Source organism: Odocoileus virginianus, chromosome 12 (assembly GCF_023699985.2).
Source record: "Odocoileus virginianus isolate 20LAN1187 ecotype Illinois chromosome 12, Ovbor_1.2, whole genome shotgun sequence".
Classification (NCBI taxonomy): domain Eukaryota; kingdom Metazoa; phylum Chordata; class Mammalia; order Artiodactyla; family Cervidae; genus Odocoileus; species Odocoileus virginianus.
Genome location: NC_069685.1, coordinates 7,261,650 through 7,288,606, shown reverse-complemented (window position 1 = coordinate 7,288,606; position 26,957 = coordinate 7,261,650). Strand labels below are relative to the sequence as shown.

At 44.7% G+C, this 26,957-nt stretch overlaps 1 protein-coding gene across 6 annotated transcripts in view; it reads left to right on the top strand.

The window, feature by feature from the left end:
* Positions 1 to 26,957, top strand: part of DCLK2 (doublecortin like kinase 2) — a 181,550-nt gene that overhangs the window by 143,949 nt on the left and 10,644 nt on the right. For all 6 annotated transcript variants that reach the window (XR_011490582.1, XR_011490581.1, XM_070474776.1 and 3 more), the window contains 5 exons: positions 4,216 to 4,273; positions 13,493 to 13,612; positions 14,184 to 14,330; positions 22,647 to 22,780; positions 23,182 to 23,259. Coding sequence is in view for 4 of the 6 variants with exons in the window: in XM_070474776.1 (XP_070330877.1) it covers positions 4,216 to 4,273; positions 13,493 to 13,612; positions 14,184 to 14,330; positions 22,647 to 22,780; positions 23,182 to 23,259 (537 nt within the window). In the remaining 2 variants the exon portion in view is untranslated. The remainder of the gene's footprint in view (positions 1 to 4,215; positions 4,274 to 13,492; positions 13,613 to 14,183; positions 14,331 to 22,646; positions 22,781 to 23,181; positions 23,260 to 26,957) is intronic.

The following is a 26,957-nucleotide window of genomic DNA, read 5'->3' as shown; positions in this document are numbered from 1 at the left end:
CATGCACAAATGCATGCTAAGTTGCTTCAGTTGTGTCCAACTCTTTGCAGCCCTATGGTCTGTAGCCTGCCAGGCTCCTCTGTCCCTGGATTCTCCAAGCAAGAATATTGGAGTGGGTTGCCATGCCCGCCTCTTCCCACCCAGGGATTGAACCCACATCTCTTACGTCTCCTGCATTGGAAGATGGGTTCTCTACCACTATATACCAGTCAGTCAGTTCAGTCGCTCAGTCGTGTCTGACTCTTTGCCACCCCATGAATCATAGCACACCAGGCCTTCCTGTCCATCACCAACTCCCGGAGTCTACCCAAGCACATGCTCATCAAGTCGGTGATGCCATCCAGCCATCTCATCCTCTGTCATCCCCTTCTCCTCCTGCCCCCAATCCCTCCCAGCATCAGGGTCTTTTCCAATGAGTCAACTCTTCGCATGAGGTGGCCAAAGTATTGGAGTTTCAGCCTCAGCATCAGTCCTTCCAATGAACACCCAGGACTGATCTCCTTTAGGATGGACTGGTTGGATCTCCTTGCAGTCCAAGGGACTCTCAAGAGTCTTCTCCAACACCACAGTTCAAAAGCGTCAATTTTTCGGTGTTCAGCTTTCTTCACAGTCCAACTCTCATATCCATACATGACCACTGGAAAAACCAGATCCTTGACCAGACGGATCTTTGTTGACAAAGTAATGTCTTTGCTTTTTAATATGCTATCTAGGTTGGTCATGACTTTCCTTCCAAGGAGTAAGCGTCTTTTAATTTCATGGCTGCATTCACCATCTGCAATGATTTTGGAGCCCCTAAAAGTAAGGTCTGACACTGTTTCCACTGTCTCCCCATCTGTTTCCCATGAGGTGATGGGACCAGATGCCATGATCTTAGTTTCTGAATGTTAAGCTTTAAGCCAACTTTTTCACTCTCATCTTTCACTTTCGTCAAGAGGCTTTTTAGTTCCTCTTCACTCTCTGCCATAAGGGTGGTGTCATCTGCATTTCTGAGGTTATTGATATTTCTCCCAGCAATCTTGATTCCAGCTTGTGGCTTATTCCAGCCCAGCGTTTCTCGTGATGTACTCTGCATATAAGTTAAATAAGCAGGGTGACAATATACAGCCTTGACGTACTCCTTTTCTGATTTGGAACCAGTCTGTTGTTCCATGTCTAGTTCTGACTGTTACTTCCTGACCTGCATACAGGTTTCTCAAGAGGCATGTCAGGTGGTCTGGTATTCCCATCTCTTTCAGAATTTTCCACAGTTTATTGTGATCCACACAGTCAAAGGCTTTGGCCTAGTCAATAAAGCAGAAATAGATATTTTTCTGGAACTCTCTTGCTTTTTCAGTGATCCAGCAGATTTTGGCAATTTGATCTCTGGTTCCTCTGCCTTTTCTAAAACCAGCTTGAACATCTGGAAGTTCATGGTTCACATATTGCTGAAGCCTGGCTTGGAGAATTTTCAGCATTACTCTACTAGTGTGTGAGATGAATGCAATTGTGTGATAGTTTGAGCATTCTTTGGGATTGCCTTTCTTAGGGATTGGAATGAAAACTGACCTTTTCCAGTCCTGTGGCCACTGCTGAGCTTTCCAAATTTGCTGACATATTGAGTGCAGCACTTTCACAGCATCATCTTTCAGGATTTGAAATAGCTCAACTGGAATTCCATCACATCCACTAGCTTTGTTCGTAGCAATGCTTTCTAAGGCCCACTTGACTTCACATTCCAGGATGTCTGGCTCTAGGTGAGTGATCACACCATTCTGATTATCTGGGTTGTGAAGATCTCTTGTACAGTTCTTCAGTGTATTCTTGCCACCACTTAATATCTTCTGCTTCTGTTAGGTCCATACCATTTCTGTCCTTTATCGAACTCATCTTTGCCTGAAATGTTCACTTGGTATCTCTCATTTTCTTGAAGAGATCTCTAGTCTTTCCCATTCTGTTGTTTTCCTCTATTTCTTTGCATTGATTGCTGAGGAAGGCTTTCTTTTCTCTCCTGGCTATTCTTTGGAACTCTGCATTCAAATGAGAATATCTTTCCTTTTCTCCTTAGCTTTTCACTTCTCTTCTTTTCACAGCTATTTGTAAGGCCTCCTCAGACAACCATTTTACCTTTTTGCATTTCTTTTCCATGGGGATGGTCTTGATCCCTGTCTCCTGTACAATGTCACGAACCTCCGTCCATAGTTCATCAGGCTCTCTGTCTATCAGATCTAGTCCCTTAAATCTATTTCTCACTTCCACTGTATAGTCATAAGGGGTTTGATTTAGGTCATACCTGAATGGTCTAGTGGTTTTCCCTACTTTCTTCAATTTAAGTCTGAATTTGGCAATAAGGAGTTCATGACCTGAGACACAGTCAGCTCCAGGTCTTGTGTTTGCTGACTGTGTAGAGCTTCTCCATCTTTGGCTGCAAAGAATATAAGCAATCTGATTTCAATGTTGGCCATCTGGTGATGTCCATGTGTAGAGTCTTCTCTTGTGTTGTTGGAAGAGGGTGTTTGCTATGACCAGTGCATTCTCTTGGCAAAACTCTACTAGCCTTTGCCCTGCTTCATTCTGTACTCCAAGGCCAAATTTGCCTGTTACTCCAGGTGTTTCTTGACTTCCTACTTTTGCATTCCAGTCCCCTATAATGAATAGGACATTTTTTTTAGGTGTTAGTTCTAAAAGGTCTTGTAGGTCTTCATAGACTCGTTCAACTTCAGCTTCTTCAGTGTTACTGGTTGGGGCATAGGCTTGGATTACCGTGATATCGAATGGTTTGCCTTGGAAATGAACAGAGATCATTCTGTCGTTTTTGAGATTGCATCCAAGTACTGCATTTCAGACTCTTTTGTTGACCATGATGGCTACTCCATTTCTTCTAAGGGATTCCTGCCCACAGTAGTAGATATAATGGTCATCTGAGTTAAATTTACCCATTCCAGTGCATTTTAGTTTGCTGATTCCTAGAATGTCGACATTCACTCTTGCCATCTCCTGTTTGACCATTTCCAATTTGCCTTGATTCATGGACCTAACATTCCAGGTTCCTGTGCAATATTGCTCTTTACAGCATCGGACCTTGCTTCTATCACCAGTCACATCCATAACTGGGTATTGTTTTTGCTTTCGCTCCATCTCTTCATTCTTTTGGAGTTATTTCTCCACTGATCTCCAGTAGCATATTGGGCACCTACTGACCTGGGGAGTTCCTCTTTCAGTATTCTATAATATTGCCTTCTCATACTGTTCATGGGGTTCTCAAGGCAAGACTTCTGAAGTGGTTTGCCATTCCCTTCTCCAGTGGACCACATTCTGTCTATATACCATATACTAATTTAAATAAAATTTATTCTTCCAAGGTAGGCCATTAGTGTTACTATGACCACTTGGCAAATGTAACTTGTGATTGAGAGAACTAATGTGTTCTGAGAATACCACAGTGTTCTTTGTTGAACTGTTCTCCTGAATTCTGAAAGATGTATTTTTGGTATGTTCAGCTTAAATGATGTTAAAGGTGATTAAAGGTTAAATAGCATCATCCAGATTCTTGTGTCCAAGGAAATGATGTCTCTTACTCACTTCTCTTACTTCATACTTTATCACTGGAGAAGGAAATGGCAACCCAGTCCAGTATCCTTGCCTGGAGAATGCCATGGACAGAGGAGCCTGGCGGGCCGTGGTCCATGGGGTCGCAGAGAGTTGGACACGCCTGCAGACTGGGGTGTTGAGAGGTGTGGGTGAGACAGCTCCAGGTCTTCCCTGCAGTTTGACTGAGAAATGGACAGTGGAAGCCTAGGGACTTCTCAGTTTTAAATTGTGGCCTGATGGGCTAATGGATTCATGTAAAGACATTGATAAAAGAAATTTTTCTGTTACTTTGATTCCTTTTTCTAAATTTTATTCTGTCTCCTCAGAGAACTATTTTTGAGATTTAAGTGTGGGAAAATATCTTTCATCCAGCTCTGATGCAACAGAATTTAACTATTTTAAATATGTGAGTTACTTAATAATATTGTAATGATTGATATTTATAACAGGAGATTGACAGTGTGGCTTTGTGGGTTTAAAAAAAATCTTTTTCGGGGGATTTTTCTCCCAGATTCCACTCAGCATCCTCTCTGGTGTATAGAGGAGGAAACCAGTCTTTCTTCCCAGAGTCTGCTCGAGAGGAAATCAGGAAGGATGGTGTCTTTGATGTGTGTCTTTAAATGGCCTTCCTCTGTTTATTCATAGGTCAACTGGAAAGGAGTTTGCCCTGAAGATTATAGACAAAGCCAAATGTTGTGGAAAGGTACAGTATACGTAACTATTTTGTAAAAGAAACTGAAAACACTTAGAGCTGTTTGCTGTGGTGAAGGAATTTAAGTGGTGATTTGATAAGCTCGTAACAGGAATTAACTGCTGGTAGTATTCGGGGAAACCGTATCAAGCTTATTTTTTTCCTGCCATTTTTCTGAAACCTTAATCCTAAAACAGTAACTTTAGTTTATCTTTGTCCTAACCATCGAAAAATGTTAAGTTCTCTTCTCTGGGAGATGCCTATTTCAGAACCCAGCGACACAAAAAAAGTTGTGTCAGGAACAGTGAGGGGTCTGAGACTTGACCCTACTTTCAGACTAACAAATTAGCCTTCTACCTTTATAGATGCAGCAGAAGACACAGCATTCCTGGGTCGTGGCTTAGCAGGCAGCGTGGGCTCCGTGCTGGCATTGGTTCCTCTTACCTCCCAAGGCCTGTAGTGGGTTTGTATCCCAGTGGAGGATCCCCAAGCCTAGGAACCCCCCAATCTTAGAAGGGAGCCACTAGCATCCTCAGAGGAGGATGTTATTACCGTGGTCAGGAAACAGATCTGCCCTCCTGGCCAGGGCAGACACCGTCTTCGTGTTCCAAGCATGTTTGCCGTACAGGCATCCTTGGAAAGATACCTGTAATGAGAGCTGATGCGGGATGTGCACACACATGGTGGATTGTCTCTCCAAGTGGATGAACTTTTTTCTCTGTCCCACTCTCAAGATCCAACTGGGGAAAAAAAAATCAAATGATGGGATGCTGCTAGATTACTAGTATTTTAAGTATATTTGAAAAGATGAATATTTTCTAATAATGACGACAAAGACCTTTTTAGATTCCTTTCTGGTAGCTAGCCTAGCAGGTAAGAGAGCAGGCTCTGGAACTCATGGTCCAACTCTGAGCTCCTGGCACTTGAAATGTGGCCAGTCTGAACTGAAATGTCTGCTAGGTGCAAAACACACATCAGATTGTGAAGACTTAATACTCAAAGAAGAATGTAAGATGCTTAATATCTTTTGTATTTGATTATATGGTGAAATGGTAATATCTTGAATATTTGAGATTAAATAAGTCATAAATTTTACCTGCTTTTTATATTTTTTAGCATGGCTACTAGAAAATTTAGATTTACATGGGTGGATCACATTGCTGTTGAACAGTGCTACTCTAGACAGATTGTATTAAGTTTAATCCTGTGTCTTCTTGCTGTGTGACCTTGGAAAAATTAGTTAGGCCCTCTGTGCCTCTGTTTCTTCCTAATAACTAATAAAATGCAGTTATTAATAATGTTTAAGATATAAGTTATTGTGAATTAATTAAAGCATGTAAGATATGTAGAAAAGTACCAGTATATAGTAAAAGTTTAACACTTGTTAGCTGTTAATATTATTAATAGGCCAGAGGGAGTCAGAACTTATAACTAGGAGGACTTGATGTGACATTGGTGGTCTTATATTTGTGGAACTCGTAAAACTGTTCTTCATCAGACATTTACAAAATAGTGTATTTTTAACAGAAAACCTAAAATAATTATGGTAAAATTTCTCAGAGTCCCAGAATGTAAATCCAATAGGCAAATTTGTCATATACTTTTTTTTTTCTTTTTACTGCATTGTGACAGCTAATGAAGCAGAGTCTGTGCAAAATGCTCCCTTTTCTTTGAATAAGGTTTTTCTAAATTTAATTTTCTTTCAATAATTCTGTGTTTTTTTACCTATCATGCTGACAATCTGATTACATTTTCAACTGCTGAGCCTTTCTCCGTGTGGAAGTGGGTGTTACTCTTTGTATCTGATATTGTGTGATTTAAGCAGAATGTGTTGTAATTTGGGGAGCCAGGTTCTAAATAATTGCATTAAAGTATTTCTTCATAAAAAGTTTAAAAATAATTATGATGGAAAGAATACTGTTTACCTGATTAAAATTTAAGCAGCAGTCTCAGTAGTTGAAAAAAAGATCTTCATGCAAAAAAATATAGTCTGATAACACCAAGTGTTAAGGCAAATGAATAGGTCACTTCAAACATTTGGGTGAAGAAAAAATAATTGAGGTATTGTTTTTCCTTGTTACTGAATGTCATTGTATTGCTATAATTCATGCTCATATAGTTAGTTTTCACCCTTCTATTTTGCTTACTTGAACAATTATTTCCACGTTGTATGAAATTATAATTTCAAAACTTAAAAAAAAAATGGACAGTTGATTACAGTACTGTGTTGTTTTCAGATGTACAGCAAAGTGAATCAGTTGTTTCTTTTCAGATAATGTCAGTATTTCATTGTGGGTCATTATAGGATGTACGGTAAATCCTTGTGGCATGTCTGTTTTATGTGTAGTCGTTTGTATCTGTTCCTCTCATACTTGTTTTCAGTAAGTAGATTTTTCCACTGAATTTTATACTTTGGAAAAAATGGTACAGAGAATTTTTTTTTTAAACAAAATCTCAGAGCAGGTATTAAGACACTCTCCTGGGGCATTGTTCATTACCTCTGTTTGTGAGATGTACACAGAAAAGTAATAATGCTGAAAACAATACCTGCCATTTATCAAAATGTAATGTCTATCCAAAGTGTATTATCTATCCATTTATCAAAGTGTATTATCTATCAAGGCTTGGACATTTTAAGAATTTTGCACATTATCTTTAATGACTTGCAAAACAGATGTATTGGTTTTATAGATAAAGAAACAGAAACACATATTAGATAGCTTCCCAGAAGTCACACAGAGGCAGAGCAGTGATCGGATCTTTGGGTTAGTCCATCATGCTCCTGCTCCAAGTTCAATTTCTGCCTTTGTTCCTGTAAGAAGAACTTGGGGAAAAATTCTTAACGTCTGACTTTCTACTTGCTTTTTCTGTAATATGTATGAGTGTTATTAGATTAATTCACTGTTTATCTAACATTTGATGTTTGTGTGAGATGCTGTGCTAGGAATAAGGTGATTTAACATACAAATTAATACCAATTCTGTAAGGAGTGTTTGGGAGTTCAGGGAAGCGGATGAGAGAGAAGCGATGCCTTAGAGCAGGAAGCGTTGGAGCTGAACTTGAGTGGTGGGTAGTGGCAGACTACAGTCCATGGAGTCACAGAGAGTCAGACGTGACTGAACGCGTGTGTGCATGCAGGGCTTGAATAGGCAGGAATGACAGAAGGGCCTTAGAGGCGGTCAGCACAGCCTGAGCAGGGGCCCAGGAGGTGGAAAGCACGTTGGGTTCTTCCAAGTAGGAGATTTTCTTAAATTGAAGTATAGTTCATTTATAATGTTGTGTTTCTGGTTTACAGCAAAAAGATTCAATTATACATATATTTGTTTAAATTATAGGCTATTACAAGATGGTGAATATAGTTCCCTGTGCTATATAGTAGGACCTGGTTCTAGTAGGAGTATAGTGGTTTGAATCCGTTAATACCAAACTCCTCATTTATCCCTTCCCCATCCCCTTTCCCTTCTGGTAACCATAGTTTGTTTTCTGTATCTGTGAGTCTGTTTCTGTTTCGTAGATAAATTCATTTGTGTCATATTTTAGATTCACATACAAGTGATTTAGGGCTTCCCTGGTGTCTCAGAGAATCTGCCTGCAATGCAGAAGACCCGAGTTTGATCCCTGGGTCAGGAAGATCCCCCGGAGGGGGAAATGGCAGCCCACTGCAGTATTTGATATCGTATGGTGTAGTATTTGTCTCTGTCTGACTTAACGTCGCTCAGTATAATCATCTCTAGGTCCATTCCGGTTGCTGCACATGGCATTATTTCATTCTTTGTATGGCTGAGTATGAGGCTTCCCTGGTGGCTCAGAGGATAAAGCGTCTGCCTGCAATGCGGGAGACTCGTGTTCGATCCCTGGGATGGGAAGATCCCCTGGAGAAGGGAATGGCAACCCTCTCCAGTATGCTTGCCCGGAGAATAGAGGAGCCTGGCGGGCTACAGTCCACGGGGTCGCAAAGAGTCGGACACGACTGAGCGACTCACTTCCACCTTCATGGCTGAGTATATTCCATTGTATATATGTACCGCATTTCCTTTGTCTGTTTATCTGCTGGTGGACATTTGGGTTGCCTTCACGTCTTGATTATTGTAAATAGTGCTGCAGTGAACAGTGGGGGCATGTATCTTTTTGAATGAGCGTTTTCTCCGGGCATGTGCCCCAGAGTGGGATTGCAGGATGACACGGTAACTCGACTCTTGTTTTTTTAAGGAACCTCCATACTGTTCTCCTTAACGGCCGCACTGATTTTTATTCCCACCAACAGTGTCTGAAGGCTCCCTTTTCTCTGCACCCTTCTCCAGAATTTATTATTTATAGACTTTTTAATGATGGCCATTCTGACCGGCGTGAAGTGATACCTGATTGTAGCTTTGATTTACGTTTCTCTGACAGTTAGCAGTGTTGAGCATATTCTCATGTGCCTATCGGCCAGCTGTAAATTTTCTTCGGAGAAATGTCTTTTTAGGTCTTCTGCCCATTTTTTGATTTGGTTGTTTGTTATTTTGAGTTGTCGGAGTAGTTTATGTATTTTGGAAATTAAGCTCTTGTTGGTTGCATTGTTTGCAAATATTTTCTCCCAGTTTGTAAAGTTGTCTTTTTATTTTGTTTATGGTTTCCTTTGCTGTATGAAAGCTTATAAGTTTAATTAGTTTATTTTTGCTTTTATTTCTATTGCTTTGGGAGGCTGACCTAATGTCAGAATGTTTTGCCTGTATTCTCTCCTTGGAGTTTTATGGTGTCCTATTTTGTATTTAAGTCTTTAAGTCATTTTGAGTTTTCTTGTGTGTATATGGTATGAGGGAATATTCTGACTTCATTGATTTACATACAAAATAGGAGATTTTTGCAAGATCTACCTTGGTGCCAGATTTATGGAGGCTTTTGAGAAGGCTATGATGTTGATAAATTTAAGAATTCTTCTATGCCTAATATTCTAAATGATAATCATTCTAAATATTTACTGAATTCCCACAGTGTGTGAAGCCTGGCGCTTTCTGTAGTGTGCTTAGAAATGTCCCTTCCTTCCCTTTCTCCCCATAGTTCTGCATTCGTTGTCTACATGTTATGGGTCGAGGCAGGACAAAAATCTAAATGTATGCTATATTAGCTTCCTGAGGCTGTTGGAATAACTTCCCAACCAGCTTGATGACTTACAACATTTTTCTCACTGTTTCAGGGGCTGAAGTCTGAAATCCACTTTCCCTCTGCAGGCCGTGGGGGGAAATCTATCTGTTCCTTGACTCTAAGTAGCTTCTGGTAGCTGACAGTATTCCTTGGCTTGGAGGAACACATCACTGCAAACTCGGCCTCCATCTTCACATCTCCCTCTCTTCTTTGTGTTTATTTTTTCTTCTGCTGACTGAAATTTCCCTCTGCCTCTGTCTCGGAAAGACACTTGTAATGGCACCCAGAAAATCTACAGTTTTTGCTTTGTTACAGTGACTTTAATCATATCTCCAGAGACGTTCTTTTCCTCAAGTACAGTAGTATTTACAAGTTCTAGGCGTTAAGACCTGATAACTTTGTGTGGCCATTATTCAACCAATCACAGTCATCACATATAACTATTGAACGTCTCGTCTGTCTCACTGTGTCATCCTCAGTGGTCCTCACCCCACAATATAGATACCGGCTGTAAAACTTGTAACAGTGAGCAGTGTGTGGTGTGTTTACTCAAGAATGAACCATGCTGGTTCCTGGAGAGCAAGGTAAACAAAGACCTCCAAGAGAGCAGGGTGAGAACTGCGGCTGGAGTGAGCGCAGGGGGCTCTGAGGACAAATTCGAGGGTTTCCTAACCCAGCTGTGGTTAAGCAGCGGAGGCTACCTGGAGGAGGCGAGATCCCCCATCGTTCTGAGGAATGAATAGGAGTTCACCAAGAAGTGGGGGAAGAAAGTTCCAGACAAAACTGCCTTTGCAGATGCCTGGAGGCCTAGAAAAAAATTGGCAAAAGGGATAAAGAGGGAATGGGCTTATTTTGAGGCTACTGAGAAGGCGGGGATGGGTGACTGATGAGCTGGGCAGGAGGATGCGGGAGGGAGGGTCAGGGTAGAATGCCCTTCTGCTCCGGGCACCCAGGTCCATTCAGTGAGACAAAGGACACAGGCGGGAAAGACTGGACGCTAGACGAATCGTTTGGTTTGGGAGCGTTTTTTGTTCCCCAGATCCATTTGTCTCTGGCACTGTCTATCTGTCTCTCTTTTAGATGTTAAAAACTACCCTGGCCAAGGATAAGGCTGTATCCTTTGCCAAGTTGGCAGTTTTCTTTGTCATTTATTCTCACACACAAAACCATGGCATACTGCCAGGAAATGATTCATATGTAAATTATTTGGAGTTAGAATCATGAATCACTTAACATAAATAATGGTGGGTGGTTGAATAATGTAAGTTCAGTACAGTTCGAGACAAAAGTGATGTTCATCTTGTATTTAGAAATATTTTTCTGGAAAATGTAACCTAGAGAGGATGTATTAGAAATAATGATTACATATGGGCTGTATAAGAAGTAGGAAGATAACATTTGTAAAGATTTTTGTGCACCGTTCGTTTTGCTTCTGAGGATGGTTTACTTTGAAAAGTGGATTGTTCCTTCAAACACATTTTTACAGGCACAGTCAGAGGTTGGGAAACAAATAGGCCCCACATCCCAACAAACCCTTCAGTATGTGCACAGAATACCAGGCATTGTCAAGTAGCATACAACAAGCCAAGATAATAAATAGCGGTGGAAAAAATGTTGTTGGAATATGCACTTAATATTTGAAATGTAACACGGCCGGAGGCCCAGGGCCAAGTTACACAGTGCGTCCCAGAAGAGGCTCTGCTGTGCCTTTGCATGAAGAAGATGACTTTGGAGAGGTGCAGGCTCCCTGCGTTCTGGACTCTTTATTTTAGCCCTAGTCAGCGCATTCTTGGGGTACTGCTGATGCAAATTATTTTATATATGTCCCTGGAAATTAGCATCACATGCAGAGCCCCTACATTTATAGACTCTCCCCAACCTCGGGCGATGGAGAGGAGGGAGGAGAACTGACATGATAGATCCGTTTAGCTTCGGAATCAAACGCCTGCTTTACTCCCATGTCGACTTGGCGTCACACGCAGTGAAATGAGCTCGTTCGGCTGCCTTTACCTGTTCACAGAGGCACGGCCGCCTCTGCGGTCACTGTGATTAAGGACCCGATTGGCACAGATGAGCCAAAGGCTTCTAAGGACGTGTATGAACACGGCTGGTTTTCTGAGTCTTTGTCCCCGTGGCCACAAAGGCTTGGCTGCCCAGCCGCCCGCCCCGGGAGCGCCCAGGGCTCTGTGCCCGCCTGGTGACGCCGTGCGGCTGGGGCCGGGTCGGCAGCCCGGCGGCCTCTCCGCCCTGCTCGGTTAGGGTCTGAGACCTGCCACTCCTCCCCGGGTGCCGAGTCCGGAACCAGCTACGTCTTCCCAGCCCTCCTCATGAGTAGGCATAGGTGCTCCGCTGTGCACGAAGCCCGGTGTGGTCCTGCCTTGAGCCTACCTCAGGCCGATGCTGCCTCTAGTTCCAATCTTTCACGGAGTCAGTTTCAGCCTGACAGCTGTCATTTTCATTTTGAAAGGTTCCAAAAGATGTGGGCTTGGAGGTCAGGAATCTAGGTGTGCATCCCCCGCCCCTCAAAGAACTGCTGTAAGGATAACTGTGGAGACGTTACTCAAGCACCCTGCACAGTGACAGAAAGGGACTCATTTTCTAGGGAGTGGTGGTTCTTTTCTTTCTCCTGGGTGCCTGCTAAGTCACTCAGTCATGTCCGACTCTTTTGGACCCTAGGGACTGTGACCCACCAGCCTCCTCTGTCCACCAGATTTCCTAGGCAGGAGTACTGGAGTGGGTTGCCATGCCCTCCTCGAGAGGCTCTTCCTGATTTCCTGAGGCTCCTGCATTGCAGGCGGATTCTTTACCACTAAGCCCCCAGGGAAGCCCCTTTCTCTCCCCTGCCTCTGTTTGACGTTTGCGCTGTCATTTGCCAACATTTGGACAAACACGGTGCATTCAGCACTCAAAAAACACCAGTCGCCATGTGCAGGAGGCTGCAGCAGACTTTTGTCTGGATGTTATTTACTTGCTTGTTATAATTTATGCTTCCGTCTATTGTCCAGAAATATTTGAGATTGAGTAAAAATACACGTATGCACGGAGGCATGGAGATAAGAGCGGAACCATAAACGGTACACTGAACTAGAGATAAGATAATCATCTTACTACTGCAGTGGGACATTCAGTTTAGCTCTGAGATCCATGAGAGCAGAGGAGACACAGACATGCATTATGGATACATATGCACGTATGTGTTTAGGTAGCAAATGATAGCTCTTATAAGGTAAACTTACATAAAGAAAACTATTTGAAAACCTAAAGTGTATAATAGGGCAATTAACAGCCTTACAGAACATTCCCTAAATAATTCATTATTACAGTTAACGAGGATCAACAAATGTGACATTATTGAGAGATCTTTAATGTTTCATAATAAAATAGAGCAGTCGTTGTTCATGATTCATGGGCTGGCATACTAAGAATAATTCCTTAATGCTGTGAGGAAACATTTTGCTATGGTGCTGTTCCCAACCACATTGCTCACCAGGACTGACAATCAGGTGGTGTTTTCAGAGAAGTGATTAGAGTTGAAATGAGTCTGGTGGTCACCTACTATGTGTTTCCTGACTTCTGAAATACAAGATAAGGAACATCTATCTGGTGAGTGGTTTTATACCCAAATACAGAGGAGGAAAGCTTCTTTTTCACAAATTTCAGCACATAATTCAAATTCATGTTGGTAAATAGTTTAAAAGCTAAAAATGTTTATAAGGCTGGAAGTTGTATCCCATAAGTATGCCAAACTTCCTTACATGCTGTCCTCATTTCTGAGTGTGTACTGCGAGGGAAAAGCGATTCCAGCTGCATTACAAAGCACAGTGTGGCAAGCCCAAGCTTTCGCAGCATCATGAGCTGTTAGTGTTGGGAACGAAGACGAGGCAGGAGGGAGCGAGGCTTGCGGTCCAGATAGCACCCCGCGCCCGTCGCGGGCTGTTCGAAGTCCTTCCGTTAGCTTCAGTGAGCTGCCTCGCTGGCTTGGCTTGTCCGCAGGGTGCGGTTTGTCTCCGCTCCTGCAGGCTCAGACCCACAGCCCGTGTTGTCCTCTGGCACCCAGGAACAGAGCCTGTTCTGCGTCTGATCCACCCCTCTAAACCCTTTCCCCAGGAACATCTGATTGAGAACGAAGTGTCGATCCTGCGCAGAGTGAAGCATCCGAACATCATCATGCTGATTGAGGAGATGGAGACGGCCACCGAGCTCTTCCTGGTGATGGAACTGGTCAAGGTGAGAGCTGGAGAGGTCCCAGGAGAGTCTGTCAGTGCTGGATCCCGAGACTGAGCAGTGTTCTGAGAGACCCTCACTGGAAATGCACGTTGCCGCCGTGAAACTTTCCTTATTCATGAAATGGATCTTTATTCATTTGAGCAGCACTTGTGACATTCTTTTTCTGATCTCCTTCAGGCTGATGAGCTTTGTTTGCCCCCTTCATAGCCCTGCCACTGTTGATTTTTTTAATTAAACTTTTTTTTATTTTGTATTGGAGTATACGCAGTTAACAACGTTGTGATAGTTGAAGGTGGACAGCAAAGGGGCTTGGCGTCTGTATACGTGTATCCATTCGCTCCAAACCCCCTCCCATCCAGGCTGCGCATAGCATTGAGCAGAGGTCCCTGGCCGTCCAGTAGGTCCCTGTTGCTTCTGCATTTTAAACATGGCAGTGTGTACATGTACATTCTCCCTGAGCATCCCTTCCTCCCACCCTTCCCCCTTGGTCACCGTGAATTCGTTCTCTGAGCCTGTGAGTCTGTTTCTGCCACTGTTGAGGTTTTGATGTGCTCTTTTACATGTTCTCCAGGGTGGAGATCTCTTCGATGCAATTACTTCCTCAACCAAGTATACGGAGAGGGACGGGAGCGCCATGGTGTACAACCTGGCCAACGCCCTCCGGTACCTGCACGCCCTCAACATCGTGCACCGGGACATCAAGCCCGAGAACCTCCTGGTACGTCGTCTCTGCCTTTTCCGTTCCAACTCGGGCCTCTCTCCCTTTAAAGTGACGGAAATCACGTGCAGACAGTCATGTGCAGACTGTGACATTTTAAAATCTATACCAACCCTGCAGGTCAGGGGCCAAGAGAAGTGAAATCTAGAAAATCAAGTCAGTGACCATAAAGTCTTAATGGATTCCTTGAACTGATCTGCACTTCCGCATTTACTGTTTACCAGACATTAGAAAGCACATTTTCTTTCTTCTTTTTTTGAAAAGTTCTTTATTTGTTTATTTACTTTTGGCTGCGCTGGGTCTTTGCTGCTGTGGGCCTTTCTCTGGTTGTGGTGTGGGGCCTCTCACTGCAGCGGCTTCCCTTGCTGTGGAGCGTGGACTCCAGGGCCGGCAGCCTCAGCTACAGAACACGGGCTCAGTCATGGTGCCTCAGTGGCTTAGCTGCTCCACTGCACGTGGGATCTTCCGAGACCAGGGATTGAACCTGTGACTCCTGCATTGGCAGGCAGATTCTCTGCCTGGGAGCCACAAGGGAAGCCCAGAAAACCCATTTTCATTTATGTTTTAATGGATGGTACTAACTGGAGAAAGACAAACAGGGAATTACTTTTCGAGGCAAAAAATTCTGGTGAATAAATTGGTGACAGAATTAGAGGCTCATAGGAGACAGAAGTGGAAGGGTTCATTTATGTGCAGGACAGAACTCTGAAAATATAACGTAGTCCGTTCATCTCAGCTTTACGGGTATGGAGACTGAGCCCCCGGGATGCTGACTTTTCTTGTTTGGAAGTCTCCTTTGTCCTGTTGCTCTGCCGATGAGAGTCTTACTTTCTTACGGAGCTCAGCTTCACAGTCTGGCCCCAGTTCTCCCTTCCAGCCTCTTGTCCTGGTCCCCCCTTCCCCACCCATCTGACCAGCATGGCACTCACCTTAAAGCCAGATGTAAGTCACTGCATGGTGGCCTTAATCACTAGATGCAGCTTGCTGACTGGGGACAGTCCTCATGTCTACACTGTAGGGAAATGTAAGAGAAGGCAATTTCTGAGTTCTCCGTACACAGATCCACCAGAAGACATGAGATACTTGGCTTCTCTGTTCCCACCTTTCAGGGCTGAGCATCACCATCATCATCCTTACTTTCTGGCAGGTGAGGTTATCTGCATCTCCTGTATCATGTTCATCCACACACAGGTTTCCCCAGGCCCCAGAGTTGGTGAAGACCAGACTTTTATCAGCAGTGGTGAACCTCATTGTGGATGTCCAAACTGGTCATCATAAAGTGACACGATGCTCAGTTGGTAAAGAATCCACCTGCCCATGCAGGAGACCTGGGTTCAATCCCTGGAGAAGGAAATGGCAGCCCACTCCAGTATACTTGCCTGGAACATTCCATGGACAGAAGAGTCTGGTGGGCCATATTCCTTGGAGTGGCAAGAGTTGGACACAACTTAGCGACTAAACCACCACCATACTGGTCTCGTTTGCAGCATCCTGTCCCCCAGCAAACAGGTTCATCTCATAAGATACCGAACAAGGCATGTCTTCTTGACATCACCCCAGCCTCCCTGAGCAGAGGCAGTCAGTCCTGGCCACCTCTGGTTTCTGCTGCACTTACCATGGTTCTGTGATTTTATCATTTATTTATCTGTCATTCTCTCTAGGTCAGTTCAGTTGCTCAGTCGTGACTGATTCTTTGCAACCCCATGGACTGTAGCATGCCAGGCCTCCCTGTCCATCACCAACTCCCAGAGTTTACTCAAACTCATATCCATTGAGTTGGTGATGCCATCCAACCATCTCATTCTTTGTCCTCCCCTTCTCCTCCTGCTTTCAATCTTTCCCAGCATCAGGGTCTTTTCCAGTGCTTCAGTTCTTTGCATCAGGTGGCCAAAGTATTGGAGTTTCAGCTTCAGCATCAGTCCTTCCAGTGAACACCCAGGACTGATCTCCTTTAGGATGGACTGGTTGGATCTCCTTGCAGTCCAAGGGACTCTCAAGAGTCTTCTCCAACACCACACTTCAAAAGCATCAATTCTTCGGCTCTCAGCTTTCTTTATAGTCCAACTCTCACATCCATACATGACTACTGGAAAAACCATAGCTTTGACTACATGGACTTGTGCTGGCAAAGTAATGTCTCTGCTTTTTAATATGCTGTCTAGGTTGGTCATAACTTTTCTTCCAAGGAGCAAGAGTCTTTTAAGAGTCATTAAGAGTTTTTCATGGCTGCAGTCACCATCTGCAGTGATTTTGGAGCCCCCAAAATAAAGTCTGTCACTGTTTCCCCATCTATTTGCCATGAGGTGATGGGACCAGATGCCATGATCTTAGTTTTCTGAATGTTGAGTTTTAAGCCAAATTTTTCACTCTCCTCTTTCACTTTTATCAAGAGGATCTTTAGTTCTTCTTTGCTTTCTGCCATAAGGGTGGGGTCATCTGTATATCTGCAATCTTGATTCCAGCTTGTGCTACACCCAACCCTGCATTTCTCATGATGTACTTTTCATATGAGTTAAATAAGTGCAGTGACAATATACAGCCTTAACATACTCCTTTTCCTGTTTGGAACCATTGTGTTGTTCCATGTCCAGTTCTAACTGTTGCTTCCTGACCTGCATACAGATTTCTCAAGAGGCAGGTCAGGTGGTCTGGTATTCCAATCTCTTTAAGAATTTTCCAGAGTTTGTTGTGATCCACACAGTCAAAGGCTTTGGCATAGTCAATAAAGCAGAAATAGATGTTTTTCTGGTACACTCTTGCTTTTTCAATGATCCATCAGATGTTGGCAATTTGATCTCTGGTTCCTTTGCCTTTTCTAAAACCAGCTTGAACATCTGGAAGTTCACGGTTCACATACTGTTGAAGCCTGGCTTAGAGAATTTTGAGTATTACTTTACTAGCGTGTGAGATGAGTACAACTGTGCAGTAGTTTGAACATTCTTTGACATTGCCTTTCTTTGGGATTAGAATGAAAACTGACGTTTTCTAGTCCTGTGGCCACTGCTGAGTTTTCCAAATTTGCTAACATATCGAGTGCAGCACTTTCCCAGCATCATCTTTTAGGGTTTGAAATAGCTCAACTGGAATTCCATCACCTCCACTAGCTTTGTTCATAGTGATGCTTCCTAAGGCCCATTTGACTTCACATTCCAGGATGTCTGGTTCTAGGTGAATGATCACACCATCGTGGTTATCTGGGTCGTGAAGATCTTTTTTTGTACAGTTCTTCTGTGTATTCTTGCCACCTCTTCCTAATATCGTCTGCTTCTGTTAGGTCCATACCATTTCTGCCCTTTATTGTGCCCATCTTTGCATGAAATGTTCCCTTGGCATCTCTAATTTTCTTGAAGAGATCGCTAGTCGTCCCCATTCTCTAGGTAGTAAGCACCCATAGAGCAGGTGCGTCTTCAGTCACCTATATGTCCTGGGTGGTGAATGAGCGCACAGTGGGTGAGAAATCAATGGCTGGTGACTGACCGCTGATGGTCACTCGGCTCACCTGAAGCTCACACTCACACGCAGGTCTTCACACCGTGCGTTCCGCCTGCAGCACACCAATGATTATTGAGCAGAGTGTGATTTGATGGCCAGGCTTTGGCGCCATTCTCGGGCCCTCCTGATCCACAGTTGCGTTTCCCCTTTGGATAGTGCCGTTTGATCATTTTTCAGCATCCACTTAAAAGCGTGTGACGTCTGTTTTCCTACCGTCTTCTGCCTTGAGGAACTGTGTTTTTCTGTTAGGAAAGTAAATACCCCTGGTGTGTAAAGCACGATGTGTCCTGGGGCGTGGCGTTCTGACCTCTGAGGAGGGTGGGGACAGTGGCGAAGCAGGCCTCGGGCTCGTGGGGACCTGATGTCCTGCTCCTGCACCAGGAGGCTGCGGGGCGTGTCAGCGTGCCCCCAACCCCGCACCGCTGGCCGAATTTGAACGTGAGGTTCCCGAGCAGAGGTGACGGGGCTCCCCGAGTGTTCCCGAGGACACCCTGCCCTCCACACCCGTCTCACCGCTGGGGCCGCAGATACTGAGGGCCTCTAAGGGCTCGGGCGCTGCAGGGCTCGAGACGCAGCGACCGCAGCACCTGCCCCCTCGGCTGCTCCCGTGGGGGGCTCCGCGGGCCGGCGAGCCCTTCCATAGACCCGAGGGTGTCCTGTCCAGCCCACTGATTCCATCCCTCCCCACCACCCCGCGTCTCCCGCTTCCCACTCACGCTTCCTTACTGTGCGCGCAGGCTCAGGACCCCCTCCCTCATCCTTTGCTCTCGTTTCCCATTGGGAAGAGACCCTGACGGGGACTGCCGGCTCCAGCCTGCCGAGTCTCGGCGGCGGCCGGGAGAGCGGAGTCGGGGCCTCATCTGCCCCCGCTGCCCCGGCTGGGTATCTCCGCCCCCCTCGCCCCCGCCCCGCTCTGCCGTCCGAAGGGGAGGAGGAGGGTGAGGAGGAGGGTGTGGGGGGGGGGGGGTGAGCCTGCACGGGGCTCCCGTGTGACGTGCGAGGCCCGTGGGGTCCGGCCGTGGACACTTCACCGCTTGTCTCAGTAAGATGTGCGTGCCACTGCCGACCCAAGGGGACCCCGGCAGACCTAGAGACAGCCAGCAGGCTGGTGTCAGCCCGGGCTGGGAAAGTGCCAGCGCGGCGCTCGGAGCCCGTCCACGGAGGGACTGCCAGCCCCTCGCCTCTCAGGATCCCGCCTGTGAGCGCCGGAGCGTTCAGACGGCTCATTTGCATCGCCCGTCTGGCAGCCGGTCGTGATTCAGACCCTGCCAGCCGAGATGTATGGGTCGCCGTGTCAGGGAGCAGTCGTGTGGCCGTTAGGGCCGTGAGTTACAGCCCGTGCGCCCGGTCAGAGTTAACTGAGAGAGACCAGTGATAAATCCCGCCTTTCCAGGGCTTCTGGGGCAGGCCGAGGAGAGGGCTGGCTTCTCGTATTTGAGGGCCTTCTAAATCACGACGCTGACTTTTATTTAGAGAACCTGAGGCCTGCAGTTTGTGTGTGGGGTGTGCACGCCTTCCGTCTTTCAGTTTTGCATTCTGAGAGCGGCTTGCGACAGGGCGTCTCCGCTGGTGGCGGAGCATCTGAGCCCGGCCGAGCGGCGTTCCCGGGGGTGCTGGGTTATGCCCCACCCGGAGCCTGTACCCCTGTGGCCTTCCAGACGCAGGGGCGTGCAGGGGATGGGAGTGGACTTGCTGGGGTCCCACGTGGACACCCGCTCGAAGCTTGATTTTTCTGGGCCTCGGTTTCCTCATCTGTAAAATGGAATAATGCCTCTCTTCCTAGCTGCCCAGCAGGGTGACTACAGAAGTGTCATGAGGCGGTGTTTGGGAGACTGTGGGGCTGGCCCTTCCAGGCCTGCGAGGATGGGCATTGCTGAGGAGAACTGAACTCTGCCAGAATGAGGCCTGGGCTATCACCTCTTCCCTAAGATTGGTCTCCTAAAGCAAAGCCGTGTGTGAGCGCGCCAGTGTTAGTTTCTTAAAGGAGTGTCGTAACTGTGTGTGTGTGCATACGTGCAGATTTATAGAGGTGTGTGTATATTTTCCTGCTTTAAAGATAATCTCCAGCTAAGACCTGAAATTTACATACATTCCTTTTCACATATTTGCCTCTGTGTCTAGCACTGAGGTGAGACAAATCGGATAAAATATTAGTTCAGGCTTGTCTGCCCTATTTGATACGTCGCTTTTGATGTTTAGCCAGAGTACCACTTGCTCAAATATTATTCGGTGATTATAGACTCTTCAGTCTCTTTCTATTTATGCTTCTGCATCTGATTCTGAATTCCTTGTAGGGGATGTGAAAAATGGGACTTCTGGGACCTCTGAGTATCCAACAACAGCTCTTAAATACCCCTAGGCTTCCCTAAATTGAACGTCTAAGATAAACACGATTAAAACAAAAAAAGAAGTACCTAATGAGTATACTGTGAAGTTGTAAAAACAAAATGACATTAACAAAACTTTTTTACTCTTACGATACATTTAGAATTATAATGTTCTTATCACTGCAATTGCTTAGGGAATTTCTAAAGTCTGGGTTGCAATAAATGCATCATAAATTCTAACTATAATTCAGATTGTTCTCGTTAATGTTTACATTAAACATAATGGATGGAAAGTCGTCCTAAGGCTAAGCATGACTAAGAACCTGGTTTCTGCTGCTTTAGGCTGAATCCTTAGTAGCTTTGAATATGCTCTGCTGAGCTGTGGGCTGACACAGAGTGATAAATATCTGTGAGGGCCCCCAAATCCTCACCGTCAGTCCTGTGAAACTGGAAAGTCATAAAGATGCTTGCTGAGCATGGTCTCTAGTACATCAGTGTGGAAGCAGTTATTAAAATACCGAGGTAAACACTGTTCCTCTTCAGCTGCTGAGAAGCATCACAAGTGAGAAAGGTGTTTCAGTGTCATCCTTAAAAAATGCCTGTTAAGATGGGGGTCATTGGCATTGGGAAGGCCTGAGGTTCTTGATGCTTTTTTTATTGAGGATTTTATAAATCACTCCCCGTCATTAAGTATCAGACTGATGGATGACATCGTTAATGTGCTTATCTTGAAAAAATGTCATTTGCTAAATTTTTCTCTTCCTTTGTTAAGTAGTGATTTAGATGAAAATCTGGTTCAGTTCATAGTGGGATACAGGGAAACACAAACAAATATGTTTAAAATGTAAAAGTAGAGGAAAGATAGGACATAAGTACATGTTAGGTTTTACAGTTATTTCAAAATTCAGTGTTTTCAGAATGGACATCTAAGAGGCAAATAGCTTATTAAAACTCATACAGTCAGGTCTCAGATTATGTTCTTATATATACTTGTTTGCTTCGAAAACCATCCATTTAAAATAACTTCCAGACTTTTATCCCATAAGGAAAGTCTGCTTATATATAAAATTAATTTTTCTGAATTATGGAAACAGCATGTGTTCATTGTAAACATTCTGGAAACTTCTGAAAAGTATAAAGAAGAAAATTATATATATAAAAGAAGTATATATATATATATATATAAAATTTTGAATATTCCTTTTTCTTTAATACATTGAATATTTCCCATAGGATTAATGTTGACTTGAATTGTGGTTATTAGTGACTCTATAATATCACTGAAGGGATTTGCTGTGATTTATTAAGTCATTAACCTGTTGGCCACTTATGTTGCTTCTAGTTTTTAAAAACCAGAAGATGAATTCTGAGGTTGGCATTCTTGGGTATAACCTTTGGATCCATCTCTGTTCCCTTACAGCAGGTCCTTAGAAGTAAATTTACAGATCACAGGTTATTAAGGATATTAAGAAATTTACATAGGACTGCCATACTTTCTAGAAAAGTTGCTTCGATGTCAGCAAACACATCACATCCTCACCAGCATTGTTAAGCCTTTTCCAAGATGATGATCCACCTGATCGAATCAGCCAGTCCTTCCAGGAAAGAAGGAGCATTCACCCCGTCCTGATCTGAGTTTCATCTCATGAGCTAGGGACCAGCTGTTATCCCATTTCACAGGTGACAGAACATGGCCAGGGTGGATGAGGGGCTTTCAGGGGTCAGGTCACCAGACAAATGGGTGGAGTGTTTCGTCCTGCAGGCTTGGAGGAGACAGCGACAGCCTCATCCCAAAGGTCATTTTCTTTCTAGATTTCCAAAGTTCTCCCCTAGGTTGTATCACTGTTTATCTCCTCGTTGTCTAGAGAGCAAGTCCTAATTGTATCTTCTAAACTAAACATGAGTTGGAGAGCTAGTGCTTTAGTGGACAAGCTGTAATGCACACCATTTCTGAGGCTCTCCAGTACCCACCTCCCCACTCCGGCACACACACAGTGAGCACACAGCAGAGGTCAGCGCCCTGCCCTGAGGTCGAGGGCCTCTCACCGGACCGGGTAAGCCGCCCACCTCCACCCCTCAGCATGCATGCGTGTTCATTCTACTCCTAGGTAAGTGGCTTTTCGCAAAGGTAGGAAATATTTTTTTCACATTTCACACAATCTAAATCACACGCAACATCTCTCAAAAGAAATATTAGAGCTTTAAAAAGCAAGAGAGGGACTTCCCTGATGGTCCAGTGGTTGAGACTCTGAGCTTCTAATGCAGGGGCTGCAGGTTCAATCCCTGGTTGGGGGACTAAGATGCCACATGGCCAAAAACTCAAGACACAAAACTAAAAAGCAGCAAAGCTAAACCATGGCCTTAATATCAGAAGGAGAGGTTTCTTATGATTTGTTGGTAAATGTATCTGTGTCATTTCTGCCCAATTCCAGAGGCTCCCCACCTTGCGATCACTGAGGGAAAAACACTTCTGAGCATTTGCTGCTTTCTGTTCCAGGTGTGTGAATATCCTGATGGGACCAAGTCTCTGAAACTGGGAGACTTCGGGCTGGCCACTGTGGTGGAAGGCCCACTGTACACCGTCTGCGGCACCCCGACTTACGTGGCCCCCGAAATCATTGCTGAAACCGGGTATGCCTCCTGGGTGGTTGGGTTGGTGCTTGAACTCTGGGAACAGGTATATTTGCCACGACTGCTGCTGTGGATTCACGTGCCTCCCAGGAGCGTGGGGGGCGGGAGAGACTGATCCCTGCACCGTGACTTTGGTCCCAGGAACTCCAGTTTGTTCTTGCACTTCCAAGAGCCCTGGGGCCTGGACGTCTGTCCCAAGGCCAGTCTTGGAATCCAGATAGTGGCGAGGTTCGGAGAAGGGCAGACGCCTTTGTCCGAAGGGTGGTTCATTCATCTGCATGAAATGAGCGGTTTGGTACTGCAAGGCCCTTTCCCCAACAAGCCAAGGCGAGTAGTCCAGCCCCGCGGCGGGTTCGTTGGAGTAGCGTTCTGTCTGTCCTCCCACCGCTCTGTTTCCCCAGCTACGGCCTGAAGGTGGACGTCTGGGCGGCCGGCGTGATCACGTACATTCTGCTCTGCGGCTTCCCGCCCTTCCGGAGGTCAGTGGCTCTGCACGTGACCGCATTTGAACTGTAAACCCTCTCCCTTTGATTGGGAAGCAGGCACTCTACTCCTGGCAGTCAGGACCGGAAACAGGTCAATAAAAATGCCAGTGACAAATTGTATGAACATACCATTCACCTTTTAATCTTAACTTACCACCTATTAATGTGTATTCTGCATCCACACTTCTGAGGTGCGGCCCAGGCCTTGCTCTGTGCCTGGTCCCCTGGGTTTCCCACGGTCATTCCGTAAAACTCACCCCGCGGTCCAGTGTCTATGATTTCCATTCCCAGTCTTTTTCAAAAGGAGTGAGAGTTAAAGATCCTCGCCAAGCAATCTGACCCTCCCAGGTAAGACTTTTTCTAGTTCTTAAGGGTTGTCTCTTCTACCTAATCTGACAGCTGTATTTTAACAACTCACTTACTTTGCAGAGTGTTTGACCTGGTTGTTGTTCTTTTTCAGTTGATTTTGTCCATCCACATACTATTTCGTTAAGGAGTGTTACTAGTGTTACAAATACTTTTGGCATTAACAGGCCCGGGAAAGCAGATTGACCCTGGATGACCGTGCACTCACCTGCTGGGAGGACAGGGGACCGCACACGGGGTCAGGGTGTGTGGGGGGCACCCCCAGAGGTGTATGGACAGGGGGCAGCTGGGGCTTCACCGTGTGTCTCTTGACCAGTGCCTTCTCCCTCTGAAGCACATGAACACTTTGAAGCAGATGTTAATCTAATGATGCACGTTTGATTATTTTCCTCTGACTTTTCTTGAATGCTGTTTTCCTTTTAATCTTTCCTTATGGTCATTTTACAACTATTTGTAGAGTAGCTACAATGGGCCAGGCATCGTTCTAAGTTCTGGGAATCGAGTGGGAAACAAACCTTATTCTGTAAGGCCATAGTGTTTATAGTGTGTATTCAGTCAGTAAGTAAAAAATAGATTTATTTCTTCCCTCTCTCCCCCCACATTTTATTATAAAAGCTTTTATTATAGAAGCTTTATTATAAAAGCTTTTTATTATAGAGGCTTTATTATAAAAGCTTTTTATTATATGAAGCTTTATTATAAAAGCTTTTTATTATAAAAGCTTTCAAACATACAGAAAAGTACAAAGGTATGATGTTTATCTTTTTTTAAAATGACCTATTTTTAAAATATATTTTTTAACACTGGGTCTTAGTTGTGGAATGTGGAATCTAGTTCCCTGACCAGAGATTAAACCTGGGCCCCCTGAACTGGGGGGCATGGAGTCTTGGCCACTGGACCACCAGGGAAGTCCCTAACGATCAATTTTTAGTTGAGTTGAATGGTTGGTTTTGTTTGGTTTTGGTTTTATTTTTGCTTACATTAAATATAAGAATAACACAGATGTCAGTCTCTACTTTTGAGAGGCTTATTGGTTTGAAAACACAGCATGAGAATATTGATCAAGCAGAAAAAGTGAGCATGAGTTCATGCCAAGTTGAGGGGAGGCTCGGCTGAGGACTGGAAATCACGAAAGGTTTAAGGAGAGATACGACATTGGAGTGAGACCTCGTCCTCCTGGCGTGGCTTGGGTTTCTATAGGTGGAAGGCTCTTTCCGTCTGGCCATCCATCAGCATCATGGTTTTCCATCGAGGTCATTGCCAAGGTGGGTTATTCAGACTGTAGGATATGACGTATCTGTTAGTTTTTACTGAAGAATAGATTTGTTCTAAAAGTAGGGGCATGAATCATTCCGAGCCATTCTCCTACCCTGGGCTGGCTTAGTGGGGGCCTGAGGTCCAGGGTAGCTCCCTCACATGCCTGGTAGTCAGCTCAGTGTCCACTGGGACCACAGACTTGGCTTAGCCACGTGCCCCCCAGCATCAGAGAACTTGCATGGGCTTCACGTGATGGTGGTGACAGCTTCCTCAAAGCAGCCAGAGAGAGCAAGTTCCCTGCCCCAGTACCTTCCAGATCTCTGCTTGCTCCACATTTCTTGATTAATGTCCCATTGATCAAATGAAATCGAATAGCCAAGCCTGGGGGGAATGTGGGAGAAGTTTGTGTCCATAGAAGGAGGGAGTGATCTGTGGCCATTGTCACAGTCACACGGTGCCCGGCCGGTCTCAGTGATGACTTACTTTGGGAACCAGTCAAGTGCAGAGGACAGTGGGGTTTGATAGACAGTAACCCAAGGGCCAGGGCCTTCCCTGGTGACTCAGTAAAGAATTTGCCTGCCAATGCAGGAGATGTGGGTTCTATCCCTGGATCAGGAATGGCCACTGGGGAAGGAAATGGCAACCCACTCCAGTGTTCTTGCCTGGAGAATCCCACGGACAGAGGAGCCTGCTGGGCTGTAGTCCATAGCATCGCAAAGAGTCAGACCCAACTGAGCAGGCAACCACCACCAACAAATCCAAGGGCCATTTTCAGCAGTTTCCCTCCATGGCTAACCCAAGTTGAGAGCAGCTGGAAAAAGGTACGGAGGAGCAGTTGTAGAGGAATATGTGCTCACAACTCCCTCTAGTGTTTCCACTCGCCAGTGCAGCCTAGAAGTTTGTTTCCTTTGACTTCCTTTTTACTGTTTAACAAAAGAGAGACTGGAATTAACAATATGTATCTATTGTGACTTGTTACCTTGTCCTCTCTGTGGGATGTTCAGATCAGTCTGGCTAATCAAAAGCAGTAAAAGTGCATTCTGAAAGCTGCTGCCTTAGAGGTTATGATCAGATGCTGGTCCTGTAACTCTAGATAGCTTACCTTTGAAAATGTTATCCTTCTCAACAAAAAAAAAAAAAAAAAGAAAGAAAATGTTTTCCCTCTCATATCATGTTGTGATGAAAGAGAATTTATTATGTTGCATGTTCGTGGTGGAAGCATCTTCATAGCGTACAGAGACATTCTGGATAGATTTTATAACCTACTATAATATAAAATATTTACATATTTTATATACCATATATATCAAACTATGGAAATGGTCCTTTAAATAATGACAAATGACTATGGTTTAAGATTAAGCAAATTTGCATAAAGACTTCTAAAATAAAAGTCTTTCAACAGATATCTCAAAATATTTTCATTGTTTTCTAAAAACGATTAATTGAACCCAAAGCTTTTTAATTAAAGTTGTTCCTTGGAATTGACAGTTTGAGCTTCTTTAACTCTAGCATCTCCCATTCTTGCAGGATTTTCGGGCGTTAGTCCGAGGCTGACATGTAATATTTCATTGTTAAAGAGAAGAATGTTGCTTTCCCAGGGTTTAGGTATTGCCTAAGGAAGTCTGTTCTTATGGCCACTGATAACAAATAATATTTGCCTGACTGTCTTGAGATATTTGATGTTTCTCTTAAACACACACCCATACCCCCTTTAAGTGAAATGTTTTGCACATCATTTGTGAAACAGCTTACAACATTTCTCAGGTTACCTCGTCTGACCTTTAACACCTTGGTGATGGAAAGAGTGTGTACACAGAGTCTTTTGCTGTTTTCAGAGTTTTTCTTACTGAGCACTTCCGGACTTACAGCACTATACTGTTTGAGAATTAAAAAGTGCTTGAAGCATCTCAGCCAGCTGCTGCTGCTAAGTCACTTCAGTCGTGTCCGACTCTGTGTGACCGCATAGGCGGCAGCCCACCAGGCTCCGCTGTCCCTGGGATTCTCCGGGCAAGAACTCTGGAGTGGGTTGCCATTTCCTTCTTCAGTGCAGGAAAGTGAAAGTGAAG